Here is a 14,864-nt window from a genome sequence, read left to right on the forward strand (position 1 = left end):
AAAGGTAAACGTGTGTCCCTCCATTTAGTATGATACACTGCTCAAAAAAATAAAGGGAACACTTAAACAACACAATGTAACTCCAAGTCAATCACACTTCTGTGAAATCAAACTGTCCACTTTGGAAGCAACACTGATTGACAATAAATGTCACATGCTGTTGTGCAAATGGAATAGACAACAGGTGGAAATTATAGGCATTTAGCAAGACACCCCCGATAAAGGAGTGGTTCTGCAGGTGGGGACCACAGACCACTTCTCAGTTCCTATGCTTCCTGGCTGATGTTTTGGTCACTTTTGAAAGCTAGCGGTGCTTTCACTCTAGTGGTAGCATGAGACAGAGTCTACAACCCACACAAGTGGCTCAGGTAGTGCAGCTCATCCAGGATGGCACATCAATGCGAGATGTGGCAAGAAGGTTTGCTGTGTCTGTCAGCGTAGTGTCCAGAGCATGGAGGCGCTACCAGGAGACAGGCCAGTACATCAGGAGACGTGGAGGAGGCCGTAGGAGGGAAACAACCCAGCAGCAGGACCGCTACCTCCGCCTTTGTGCACGGAAGAGCAGGAGGAGCACTGCCAGAGCCCTGCAAAATGACCTCCAGCAGGCCACAAGTGGGCATCATGCTCTTCACAGATGAAAGCAGGTTCACACTGAGCACTTGACAGACGTGACAGTCTGGAGACGCCGTGGAGAATGTTCTGCTGCCTGCAACATCCTCCAGCATGACCGGTTTGGCGGTGGGTCAGTCATGGTGTGGGGTGGCATTTCTTTGGTGGGCCGCACAGCCCTCCATGTGCTCACCAGAGGTAGCCTGACTGCCATTAGGTACCGAGATGAGATCCTCAGACCCCTTGTGAGACCATATGCTGGTGCGGTTGGCCCTGGGTTCCTCCTAATGCAAGACAATGCTAGACCTCATGTGGCTGGAGTGTGTCAGCAGTTCCTGCAAGAGGAAGGCATTGATGCTATGGACTGGCCCGTCCGTTCCCCAGACCTGAATCCAATTGAGCACATCTGGGACACCATGTCTCGCTCCATCCACAAATGCCACGTTGCACCACAGACTGTCCAGGAGTTGGCGGATGCTTTAGTCCAGGTCTGGGAGGAGATCCCTCAGGAGACCATCCGCCACCTCATCAGGAGCATGCCCAGGCATTGTAGGGAGGTCATACAGGCACGTGGAGTCCACACACACTACTGAGCCTCATTTTGACTTGTTTTAAGGACAATACATCAAAGTTGGATCAGCCTGTAGTGTGGTTTTCCACTTTAATTTTGAGTGTGACTCCAAATCCAGACCTCCATGGGTTGATACATTTGATTTCCATTGCTAATTTTTGTGTGATTTTGTCAGCACATTCAACTATGTAAAGAAAAAAGTATTTAATTAGAATATTTCATTCATTCAGATCTAGGATGTGTTATTTTAGTGTTCCCTTCATTTTTTTGAGCAGTGTATATTTACCAAATATATCAATAAATACATATATTTGTGACATATACTGAAAAACAATATGAAACGTAACATGCAACAATTTCACATTTCATATAACGGAAATCAGTTATTAACTTAGGCCCTAATCTATGAATTTCACATGACTGAGCAGGGGCGCAGCCATGGTTGGGCCTGGGAGGCCATTGATCCACTAACTGGGGATCCAGGCCCAGATAATCAGAATGAGTTTTCCCCACAAAAGGGCTTTATTACAGACAGAAATACTCCCCAGTTTCATCAGCTGTCTGGGTAGCTGGTCTTAGAGGATCCTCAGGAGAAGAGGCTGATTGTGGAGGTCCTGGGCTGGAGTGGTCTGCGATTCTCTAAAATGGCGTTGGTGGTGGCTTATGGTAGAGAAATTAACATTCAATTCTCTGGCAACAGCTCGTGGACATTCCTGCAATCAGCATGCCAAATGCACACTCCCTCAAAACTTGAGAGATCTGTGACATTGTGTTGTGTGACCAAACTGCACATTTTAGAGTGGCCTTTTATTGTGCACCTGTGTAATGATCATGCTGTTTAATCAGCTTCTTGATATGCCACACCTGTCAGGTGGATGGATTATCTTTGCAAAGGAGAAATGCTCACTAACAGGGATGTGAACAAAATTGGAGGGAAATAAGCTTTTGTGCATATGGAACATTTATGGGATCTTTTATTTCAGCTCATGAAACATGGGACCAAAGCTTTACATGTTGCGTTTATATTTTTGTTCAGTATACCTTTCCCATACATTCCGTAATCAATTTTAAATATTTCACCTATCCTAAAAAATGTATAAAAAATATATTTGATGTCCCCCCCCCGTATGGGCGATTATTGAGTGCTTTTCTCAATAGTGTAGTGGAGTGTTGTGAGCATAACAGTATGTGGAAAAGAAAAAACCCTTTACAAATTATATCCTCAAGACTGAATAGAGCATGCTTTTTTGTCTAAGAGAAGGCTTGAGCAGGGTCTAGGAAACCATATTGCTGTTACCAGTTTGGGGTGGCTTTGGACTCTTGCTGCCTCTGTCTGACTTCCCCAATAGGCCGAGTGTGCTTGTTTGTTGTAATGACCTAATGATGTATATCTTCAAATGTTAAAAAAAATAATGTTGCGCTCATGGGAATGTCATTCCTTGAGCACCAGCCTACAGACATCTTGAAATCAAGTGCAATTTGCACATGAAAATGTCATTGGATATCTCATCAATCATCAACAGCCATCTTCAGACCCAGACCCATCTATTTCCACAATACACACACAGAAACAAACAATTGGAGGGATGGTCAATTGAAATAGGGTTTACGATCTGGCACTACACACACACAACAGAAATAAAATACTTTCACCACACCACAGTAAGTTGTATGAGAAATGTTATATATTTTTATTCAATTATGAGCCGTTCTCCTCTCTGATTAATGGAATGAATGAGAATCGGTAGGTTATTTACATGTTTCCAGACAGTCCCCCCAAACGTGGAGGTGGTGAGGTGATGGAAGAAGCAGTTTTGTAGTGTAGAAAAAGCCGTTATCTTGAAGGCGAGGATGGGGGGAGGCCTTGGTGAGGGACACATGCCTTGTGTAGAGCCCTCCGTTGAACAAAGTCTATAAAAAAAAGTCCAATGGGTCAAGTCTGGGCTTTCAGTTCCCATATCTACTATAGAACCGGCATCATTGCATTCTGGAAAAAAAACTCAAGAATAGCCAGTACATTCCTCACGTGAAGCTGTGTTGTTTTAAAGTCAGGGCCTTTAAACATTTGGCAGGTGTAATAAACAAATATGTTATTTAATAATTTTGCTATATTACTTCTAGTCATCTGTAGTTTTATGTGTTACATCATTTTTTTCAAAATCTTGTAGGCTTTCACATGATGTAAAGACAACTAGTCGTTTACTATAATAGGACACGGGAGGATACTAGCTGCCATAGTGGCCCTTTCTGAGACTGCGCTCTAATCTAAAACATGCATTTTACCTGGGCAGGGGAAGAGGTCTCTATAGTCCTGGTACACCTACAGACTAACTGCTCCGGAGTGAAGTTTCCCCCAAGTGCAGAACGAGGATCAGCTTCCCCTCCATCAATCCTAACCTTAACCATTGGGGAGAAAATGCTAAACTGACCCAAGATCAGCGTCTAGGGGCAACTTCACCTTACACCTCAAACTTGAAACAGGGATAATGTTTCACAATAGTGACACCCTGTTCACAATTTCACAGTTTAATCAATAATTGAGGTATTAGTTGTGGGGGAAAAGAGCATACCCATAGGTTCTTTAGAACCACAATAAGGGAGCACTGTATTAGAATAATCGTTTTTCTGATGTAGACTAATCATTTCTTTAAAAAAACATTTTTACAGGAGGTGGTGGTAAAAGAAAACAAAAATATATATATTTATATTTAAATATCTTTTATACTTTTTTATTTATATATGATTAAAAATGCAATCAAAATAATTCCCATAGTATTAGTGTTTAAGTAAAGTTCAATATAGATATTATTATAACAAAATAGGCAGTTTACGGAGGGTTAAATATATGTTAAAATCTCATTGTACAATAAAGTTGTTACATTTTTGCATCTGCATTTTGTGGACAAACCTAACGACACCTAAAAATGGCTGTCCCTTACTTTTGCATCTGTAAAAGCACTCTCAAAAACAATTCAAAGGATCATTTAAACAGCAAGACACAGCATAAAAACTCTCCATAATTCTTACACTGATCCGATCTCAAACTCAAGTTCTAGAGGGTTTTAGTAGGAGCAATATCACATTTTGCTCATGAAAATGTCAATATTAATCCAAGAATCAAACACACATGTAGGATGCAAATGAGAATTACAACCGTGCAAACAGTAATGCTGTTTGCGTCACACAGTTCTTGTTAAGAGCGGAGGTCAGCGTTAAACCCTTTGAATGGACACACTACACCCTCCAGGACTTGAGTTGAAGAACCCTATTCAATCAAGTGCCGCACAAGAAACATCTGTGTGCCGCTAAAAGACACAAAGTTCAATGGCTTTGTAACATGGATACACTGGTAAGGAGCGGGGGGAGTGAATACAACTGTGTTAAAAAAAAATAAGACTACTATGATAAATATGTTGAAGGATGACGGTTGGGTAAAAGAAAGTGGAAAAAAGGTACTAAAAAGACATGCTGTTAAAGCTATCGCGTGCAGCGTTTTGCTTTGTGTTTCCCCTACTTATAATCTAAAGCCTGAACTTCCTTCGTCTTCGGACGAAAAAAAAGTAGACTTAAATAGGAGGTACTATTAAGCCGTGAGCCACTAAAAAGTTCTTTCACTTTCCTTTTTTCTTAGAAAGTCACCTCCTTTAAACATTAAGGAACTGTACCGTTTGAACAACATCATCTGCCCCTCTGTGCTTTGCTCTGCTGGTCTGGCTATTCGTTGTTAACATCACTGGCCGCCACTGTCACTTCTCGGTCGGTGGGACCGAACACTTAGGTCATGAAAGAAGCCTGGCAGAGGAGGGGGATTGAGGAAAAAGGGGGTGATAAGGTTCGGACCGTTTCGCAGGTGGTAGGGTAGTGTTTCCAGTTTCAGAAGAACAGGGCATAAATCATAAATAAAAAGGAGAGGACGACGACAGGGGAGTAGAAAGTGTTGTGACCTCTTCATAATTTCTCCTTGGATAGCACCCATATGAACAGGCCAGACTGTTCCTCTATGGTCTGCTTGACTTGCTCGTAGATCTCCTCCAAGGTGTCTCCTTGAACAATGGCTGAAACAGACACAAAAAATGATTAGTGGCTGGTTAAATGTAGCTTCTCATCCAATAGCCTTTACATGCATCTACTTGCAATGCTGTGTCTACTCTGTTGCTTCCTTTGTAATTTATTTGCTGTGAAGCCCCTTAAGATTTCCCTGTGTTAAAAAAGGGTGATATACACATAGAAATAAAGTAAACAATTAAAAGTTAAACTAACCGTCCCATGTCATGCCAAGGACACAAAGAAAGGGGTTAGTTTGTCACCTGTAAAATGCTCAGTGAACTCCTGCTCCAGCTTGGTGGCTCTGTCAAAGGTCTTCCTGCTCTGCTCCTCCGTCAGCCTCTTATTCATCTCCCTGATAGAAAGGGAGAGAACAGCACAGTGAAAACCCTGTACACAACAGTGTGTCTAGATCCAGGTACTAATTCCGGCAAGAACAACTAGCAGTCCAAAACAAATGTAGAAAGACACACCGATACCAGACCTAAACTCCTTTCTTATTTTAAAAATGTTATTTGCAGATTGCATGACACAGGCTTTTGTGCCAGTTAACCTCCAAACCGACAGAGCTAGTAGCAGCAACCATCAAGTCTGCAAAACTAAGCTGACAGTTGTACCAGGTGGATAAGCATCTAAATCTGACAGAGAATCAGCTACCACTCACATGATGTTCTCCATAGACTTGGGTTTGATGAAAACAGCGATGGGATGGAGCTGGGCCAGCTGCAGCCTCTTGATGGCGTTGCCTGACACATCCAGGATGCAGTGTTTGCCCTTAGGGAGGGGAACAGAGAAATCTGGTGGGTGCAGTGTTGTCACGATACAGAAACACAAACCAGACTGAACTCTATGATATGCTTTATGTAAAATATTGTTTGCTGTGCCGGAGTCAGGAGTAGTTGCCTAAGCTTCCGACTCTGGACCACATATGCACCCTGGTGATGGGGGTTCGAGCCCCGTCTTGGCCACCTTCTGTCTATGTCCCTACTATCGGTCTCCCTCTACATTTCCCGCTGTACTGTCACAATTTTTTTAATTTATTATGTTTATTATTATGACTTTGGGTGACAACATAAGGCATAACTCCTATTAACTGGAGCATGAAGTTAAACCTAAAGAACCTAAAGTTAAACAATGGCGACCCCTTTTAGCTACCTAGGCTACATGTACACTAGCCGTCAAAAGTTTTAGAACACTTACTCATTCAAGGGTTTTCATTTATTTTTACTATTTTCTATAGTGAAGAATAATAGTGAAGACATAACAACTATGAAATAACACATGGAATGAAGAATTCAAGGCACACTTAACCAGCATGGCCACCACAGCATTCTGCAGACAATACACCAGCCCGTCTGGTTTGGGCTTGGTGGGACTATCATTTGTTTTTCAACAGGACAATGACCCAACACATCTCAAGGCTGTGTAAGGGCTATTTTACCAAGAAGGAGAGTGATGGAGTGCTGCATCAGATGACCTGGCCCCCACAATCTCCCAACCTCAACCAAATTGAGATGTTTTGGGATGAGTCAGACTGCAGAGTGATGTAAACACAGGCAACAAGTGCTCATCATACGTGGGAACTCCTTCAAGACTGTTGGAAAAGCATTCCAGGTGAAGCTGGTTGAGAGAATGCCAACAGTGTGCAGAGCTGTCATCAAGGGAAAGGGTGGCTATTTGAAGAATCTGTTTAACTTTTGTTTTCTACACGATTCCATATGTGTTATTTCATAGTTTTGATGTCTTCATTATTATTATATGTAGAAAATAGTGAAAATAAAGAAAAACCCTTGAATGAGTAGGTTTTCTAAAACTTTCACCGCTAGTGTGTCTATGCATATTCCTAAAAATCTAAGGGCATATTTATCTACTGGAAATTACTGGGCATCTTACAGACTGTTGCTTTTAAGGCTGAACACAAGCCTGTTACATCCAGGGTGGGAAAAAAACAGCCTTGGTTGAAAGTACATCAATACAACCAGAAACTGCTGTTTTTTTAACCAGCTTTTCCTGCTGTGGTGGGACTGCAGACAGTGGAGAAGTTCCGTTAAGGATGGCCTTCTATTCGGTTCACATACCTTCTCTGCCACCTCACGCACCGACTGTACGCTGGTCCCGTACAGGTGGTTGTTGTACTGGCCCGCCTCGATAAACTTGTGGTCCTGGATGTCCTTCTCCATCTGCTCCCTGGACACCACAAAGTGGTAGTCCCTGGTGTCAAACTCATAGTCCCGCTTAGGTCTGGTTGTGTCTGGGGGGAAAGGAAAGGACCAGTGTTCGACGTATTGCGGAAACTCTCTCTTTCCCATCTTTACACTAATCTAATGTTTTTAAATGTGTGGGGAAGAGTGCAAAAGTCCCAAATTGCACTCTATATTGCACTGCTTTTGAACAGAGTATAAAAGAGTGCCATTTGGGATGCATATTTTGTGAGAATTAGTGAGAAGAGATCAACTCAGACTGTGTTGAATGCTTTATTCAGACTGCGTGACCAAATGGTTGGCCTGCAAGTAGAAACATTTCCTATTTTCACCATGAACAATGCATAAAGAGACAATTACCATTGTAATGAATGGTGCATATTTTCTCAGACAACTTCTGTTTGAGGAACTAAATAATCTGTAAAAACACTGTCTTTTACCAGGGCAAACACGTAAGACAAGTAACTCACGGGGTACACAGGACCCAAATTTGTTAGGGAACTCCGATATCAGGTCGTCATTTACCCGATCCTTCATGGGACCGAGAATAATCACTGGACGGGTGTAGTTCACTGATGGGAGAACAAAAAGCCAACCGCTAAGATTGTGTTTGAAAAATCCAAACACAGTCCAGCAATTTGGAAAAACATCACACTTTAACTGTTTTTGTGTTTTTACACACCAATGCCTCCTGAAGCTTTACACATTGAAATCAAATGTAATTTAAATGTTAACAAGGCACCAAAGGAATTTGACTAATGGAGAAAAAGAAGCTCACCTTCCTGTTGACTGACTGGCTCGTACGACAGCACGTACTCCTCTTGACCACCTGAGAACAACGAGTGACCACAGAAGAACCATGCTTTCCATCACACAAGAATACAGAAAATAATTCCACTTTGATACTTTTCTGTATATATCTATGTTGTTTGTTTTATGCTATGCAAGTGACGTAGCAAGTAGCCAACTTTGGACTTCTCACTGAAACAGGAATGGAAGAGCTATTACCATTCAAACTAATTTTCTGTCGAACATGTATCCCAACTTCATTAACTACTTGGGCCCCACAGCCCACGTTGGTTTGCCAATCTCAGAACTCAGAGAGCTTGCAAGCACAGCTTTTGAGGCATCAAAATTGAGCCACGCAAAGAGCCCTGACATCTCAGTTTTCAATATTGAACAGGAGCACTCACTTCAGTTAGAGGCTGTGAACCCAGCCCTTTACTTTAAGATAGAAATGGAATGATGCGACACTCGCCTCTCACAATGACTCATGCTGAAACTACACTTCCAAAAGTATCGCTTGTTCACCATCTGTATGTTACCAGCCTCGAAACTGAACCCCTGCTACTCGGAGCAGACTTGATGGATAACTTGGTTGCACTGATGGATTGGAAAAACAACCAATTGTGATCACAATTAACCGTGCCGTCTCCACTGACCACATTGCCTTCTAACTCTGGCTGCAACACAGTCATCCACAAAGAGTATCTGAAGACAGGACCCCTTGGGAAAAATACATTTCGATACCTCTTGGTACAGAGTCTGACTCAAGCAGATATGATATCGTGTCAAATTCAATCAGCAAACCTGATATACTATTCTTTACATTTCGAGCCAGCAGTCTCCGTGAGTGAGCAACTTTCCTCCTTGGAGTCATGCGATACTGAAGCTGAGATTAACTTCTCTTGTCCATCAAACACTTCCTCAAGCACTGCGGTCGTCTAAGGACACAAACCATCAACGTTCAGAGTGAACTCTGCTTCCGATGATACATTTTGCGCTTTGAGGGGGATTGAAATCCCTTACAATGAACGGTGTCAGGTCCGCCAATGACCCAGTGACTCCAGCTGGTGAAACACTGTGCGATATCGGCGAAAGATATCCTCATCTCAGTTTGCAGGTACTGGAACGGTTGCCACACGTGGACGCTGTGGTGAATGGCAGGCCACGACAGCCACTGAGCATTTCGAAGCACAAACACCAGGAGATTTGGTTTAAACGTTACAGCCAATCTACTAACAACACGGGTGCTGACAACTTGTACAAAGGGTCCAACCTTTTTGTTTGTGCCTCGGACACCAACCGCTGGTGGGGGGAATACTGGAACAATATTTCTAACATAGAACGTGGGGAATGATCAGAGGCGACCTAAAATAACACTGTCGGTTTGGTTGTTATTTTGTGATGTCATTCAAAATGTTAAAAAGGAAATACTGTAACTTAAAAAGTATACAGGCTACATGTAAGAAGTTTCCATCCTCTGCGTTGTGCATGCTACAGTGGTTCTTCCTTTAAATGTTGCGTCGTACTGCAGCACAGCATGCGGGCTGCCTCAGAATTCTATGGCACGTTATTTAAGTGTTGTTGCCATCAATGCTAGTTAGTACTAGTTTGACCACCAGAGGGCATCTTTGAGAAGCATTTGACTGTTTTAAATATTGGCTGTACTAGCAAATTTAAAACCTTTTTTTGTAAAAACATATGTATATGAAATTGATTTTAAGTAGCTTAATTCATTTGATTAATATTATGGTGTTTCTATTCCAAGAAAAACAAAACCCCAGGGTTTCCGTTGCTGTACAACATGACTCCAAAGGTCAGTTGTCCTGAGTCTGTACAGCACATCCTGTCAGTCCATTTAATTGGTACTATATGGTAATGTAAAAGTTTTTTTTAGCGATACAGTATGTAATATAGCAAGTTTAAAAAAACCTTGGATCACACATCTGATTATTCATTATGAATAGAATTTATTTGATTTGTTTACATTCTTTGTTGTAACCACAATGTCACAAATAATTGAACACACAACATGAGATTAACTTGGTCAAAACATGTATATATTAAAGACTATCAGACTGAAAATACATCCATGAATTTACGAACAGAGTCTAAACTGTGGCACAAATTGACTATCGTTAGATCAGCAATATTTTGGAGACAATTTTGTTTTCAAATAACAGAAATTGAGTGGTTGTAATCTGAATAAAGGGAAAAGGCCATTCTTGAACATGGGGTGAGACAATATGCCCTTTTCATTTTGTCTGGTTTTTCAACCACTCAACACATTTCTGTTAACAAACTATAGTCTTGGCAAGTCGGTTAGGACATCTACTTTGTGCATGACACAATTCATTCTTCCAACAATTGTTTACAGAGATTATTTCAGATTATTTCACTGTATCACAATTCCAGTGGGTCAGAAGTTTACATACTCTATAAGTTGACTGTGCCTTTAAACAGCTTAGAAAATCCAGAAAAGTATATCATGGCTTTAGAAGCTTCTGATAGGCTAATTGACATATGAGTCAATTGGAGGTGTACCTGTGGATGTATTTCAAGGCCTACCTTCAAACTCAGTGCCTCTTTGCTTGACATCATGGGAAAATCAAAAGAAATCAGCCAAGACTTCAGAAAGAAAGATTGTAGACTTCCACAAGTCTGGTTAATCCTTGGGAGCAATTTCCAAACGCCTGAGAATGTACCACGTTCATCTGTACAATCAATAGTACGCAAGTATAAACACCATGGGACCACGCAGCTGTCACACCACTCAGGAGGGAGACGCGTTCTGTCTCCTAGAGATGAACGTACTTTGGTGCGAAAAGTGTAAATCAATCGCAGAACAACAGCAAAAGACCTTGTGAAGATGCTGGAGGATACAGGTACAAAAGTATCTATTTCCACAGTAAAATGAGTCCTACATCGACCTGAAAGGCCCCTCAGCAAGGAAGAAGCCATTGCACCAAAACCGCCATAAAAAAGCCAGACGACGGTTTGCAACTGCACATGGGGACAAAGGTGGGGGTGGCAGTATCATGTTGTGAAGCAGGGGGGCGGCAGTATCATGTTGTGCTTTGCTGCAAGAGTGAGTGGTGCACCTCACAAACGAGATGGCATCATGATGATGGAAAATTATGTGGATATATTGAAGCAACATCTCAAGATTTCAGTCAGGAAGTTGAAGTTTGGTCGCAAATGGGTCTTGCAAATGGACAATGACCTCAAGAAAACTTCCATAGTTGTGGCAAAATGGCTTAAAGACAACAAAGTCAAGTTATTGGAGTGGCCATCACAAAGCCCTGACCTCAATCCTATAGAAAATGTGTGGGCAGAATTGAAAAAGCGTTTGCGAGCAAGGAGGCCTACAAACCTGACTCAGTTACACCATCTCTGTCAGGAGGAATGGGCCAAAACTGTTGGAAGCGTATTGAAGGCAACCTGAAACGGTTGACTCAAGTTAAACAATTTAAAGGCAATGCTACCAAATACTAATTGAGTGCATGTAAACTTCTGACCCACTGGGAATGTGATCAAAGAAAGAAAATATGAAATATATCATTCTCTCTACTATTATTCTGACATTACACATTCTTAAAATAAAGTGGTGATTCTAACTGACCTAAGACAGGGAAGTTTTACTAGGATTAAATGTCAGGAATGGTGGAAAAACTGAGTTTAAATGTATTTGGCTAAGGTGTATGTAAACTTCCGATTTCAACCCTATTTGTTGTATTATTCGTTCTCTTTTCTGGTGGATTAAACTCAAATTGCAACCAACTTTCTATGTCTTGTTTAAAAAATAACAATATTTTTGAGATTTTGTTTTCAAATAACCCAAAGTGAGCGGTTGTAATCTGAATAAAGGGAAAAAGGGCATTCTTGAACATGGGGTCAGACATTCTAAATAATTTGTAAATAAAGCAGTTTGTTATTTAGAATAAGTTATTTCTGTTTTTAGAATATCTTCAGTCCACATGTCAAGTGAAATTCCCCCATTATATTTACCCATGTTCTCTCTTAACTCCAGGGCCACCAACATTTTTTTGGTGTTGTTGCCTGATTCAGGACTCTAGTGCCAAAGAGACTCTCATATTGAAAACACATCCATTCATTTACGAAAAGATAGTCAATTTGTGCCACAGTTTAGACTACCGATAGATCGGCATTCTAACTCACCTGTGTGATAGTGTGGTGCAATGACAGAATACCACCATCTACCACTAACAGTCGTAGGCATAAGCTCGGAACTTTTAAAGGAAGAACCACAGTATTTGAAAAATGTGTTGAGAGGGATGGGATTTTAGAAACTATAAGAGGAAATTGTTTCTATAATTTGTAAGTCGCTCTGGATAAGAGCGTCTGCTAAATGACTTAAATGTAAATGTATAACTGTGCACATTAAGTAGTCACCGCCCCTTGAGTGAGGTCAGAGAGCCTGCCAGTCTGACAGAACCGCCCCTTTTGAATGAACTGTATAAAATGATGGGTTAAGAATTAACATATCAGACCAGAGAAACGTAAAGCTGCAGCTTACATTTAAAGTGGTTTGAACTCAATTTCAACCCGAGGTTGAGACGATAGTCACCTCCCAGACAATCACTGGTACGGTTGATTAGCTGTCCTAATAAAGTACCTAGAAAAGCGAAGTGGGACCATTCTACTACACTATTCCGCTACTCTCATAACCCCACTGGAAACCATCGACATGGATGGCTAGCCTTTCTTCAAATAAGCTTCTTCCAGGGCGAATTAATGTAGAATAAAGTCCAACTCTGTTCAGCACCACACGAAAAGTCACCGGATACTGGACGATTGCAGAGGAGAACAACAGCAGAAGATGGGTTGGAACCATTTCGGACAATCGGAGCCTTACAAGCATGCTTGGTGGCACCGGGATCCTCATCTCTCCCAAGTGGTCATTCTCTCTTTCTCCCCTTACCCATCTGTCTATCGCCTCCTTTGAATTCCATGCTGTCACAGTTACCAGCCCTTTCAAGCTTAACATCCTTATCATTTATCGCCCTCCAGGTTCCCTCGGAGAGTTCATCAATGAGCTTGATGCCTTGATAAGCTCCTTTCCTGAGGACGGCTCACCTCTCACAGTCCTGGGCGACTTTAACCTCCCCACCTCTACCTTTGACTCATTCCTCTCTGCCTCCTTCTTTCCACTCCTATCCTCTTTTGACCTCACCCTCTCACCTTCCCCCCCTACTCACAAGGCAGGCAATACGCTCGACCTCATCTTTACTAGATGCTGTTCTTCCACTAACCTCATTGCAACTCCCCTCCAAGTCTCCGACCACTACCTTGTATCCTTTTCCCTCTCGCTCTCATCCAACACTTCCCACACTGCCCCTACTCGGATGGTATCGGATGGTATCGCTCCGTCCCAACCTTCGCTCTCTCTCCCCCGCTACTCTTTCCTCTTCCATCCTATCATCTCTTCCCTCTGCTCATACCTTCTCCAACCTATCTCCTGATTCTGCCTCCTCAACCCTCCTCTCTTCCCTTTCTGCATCCTTTGACTCTCTATGTTCCCTATCCTCCAGGCCGGCTCGGTCCTCCCCTCCCGCTCCGTGGCTCGACGACTCATTGCGAGCTCACAGAACAGAGCTCCGGGCAGCCGAGCGAAAATGGAGGAAAACTCGCCTCCCTGCGGACCTGGCATCCTTTTACTCCCTCCTCTCTACATTTTCCTCCTCTGTCTCTGCTGCTAAAGCCACTTTGTACCACTCTAAATTCCAAGCATCTGCCTCTAACCCTAGGAAGCTCTTTGCCACCTTCTCCTCCCTCCTGATTCCTCCTCCCCCTCCCCCCCCCTCCTCCCTCTCTGCAGATGACTTCGTCAACCATTTTGAAAAGAAGGTCGACGACATCCGATCCTCGTTTGCTAAGTCAAACGACACCGCTGGTTCTGCTCACACTGCCCTACCCTGTGCTCTGACCTCTTTCTCCCCTCTCTCTCCAGATGAAATCTCGCTTCTTGTGACGGCCGGCCGCCCAACAACCTGCCCGCTTGACCCTATCCCCTCCTCTCTTCTCCAGACCATTTCCGGAGACCTTCTCCCTTACCTCACCTCGCACATCAACTCATCCCTGACCGCTGGCTACGTCCCTTCCGTCTTCAAGAGAGCGAGAGTTGCACCCCTTCTGAAAAAACCTACACTCGATCCCTCCGATGTCAACAACTACAGACCAGTATCCCTTCTTTCTTTTCTCTCCAAAACTCTTGAACGTGCCGTCCTTGGCCAGCTCTCCCGCTATCTCTCTCAGAATGACCTTCTTGATCCAAATCAGTCAGGTTTCAAGACTAGTCATTCAACTGAGACTGCTCTTCTCTGTATCACGGAGGCGCTCCGCACTGCTAAAGCTAACTCTCTCTCCTCTGCTCTCATCCTTCTAGACCTATCGGCTGCCTTCGATACTGTGAACCATCAGATCCTCCTCTCCACCCTCTCCGAGTTGGGCATCTCCGGCGCGGCCCACGCTTGATTGCGTCCTACCTGACAGGTCGCTCCTACCAGGTGGCGTGGCGAATCGTGGCTCTCACCACTGGTGTCCCCCAGGGCTCTGTTCTAGGCCCTCTCCTATTCTCGCTATACACCAAGTCACTTGGCTCTGTCATAACCTCACATGGTCTCTCCTATCATTGC

The 14,864-nt window shown here is 43.0% G+C and overlaps 1 protein-coding gene across 27 annotated transcripts in view; it reads right to left on the reverse strand.

Annotated features, from left to right (window-relative positions):
• Window positions 1-2,843: 2,843 nt before the first annotated feature.
• The window catches only part of LOC135516325 (discs large homolog 1-like protein), a 200,974-nt gene continuing 188,953 nt past the window's right edge, over window positions 2,844-14,864 (reverse strand). For all 27 annotated transcript variants that reach the window (XM_064940526.1, XM_064940683.1, XM_064940667.1 and 24 more), the window contains 6 exons: window positions 8,204-8,254; window positions 7,896-7,997; window positions 7,303-7,475; window positions 5,889-5,998; window positions 5,488-5,579; window positions 2,844-5,235 (listed from right to left, as the gene is read on the reverse strand). In XM_064940526.1, coding sequence (XP_064796598.1) covers window positions 5,129-5,235; window positions 5,488-5,579; window positions 5,889-5,998; window positions 7,303-7,475; window positions 7,896-7,997; window positions 8,204-8,254 — 635 coding nt within the window. In that variant the 3' untranslated portion in view covers window positions 2,844-5,128. The remainder of the gene's footprint in view (window positions 5,236-5,487; window positions 5,580-5,888; window positions 5,999-7,302; window positions 7,476-7,895; window positions 7,998-8,203; window positions 8,255-14,864) is intronic.

The sequence above is a fragment of the Oncorhynchus masou genome, chromosome 3 (genome assembly GCF_036934945.1).
Source record: "Oncorhynchus masou masou isolate Uvic2021 chromosome 3, UVic_Omas_1.1, whole genome shotgun sequence".
In the NCBI taxonomy this organism is placed as follows: Eukaryota; Metazoa; Chordata; class Actinopteri; order Salmoniformes; family Salmonidae; genus Oncorhynchus; species Oncorhynchus masou.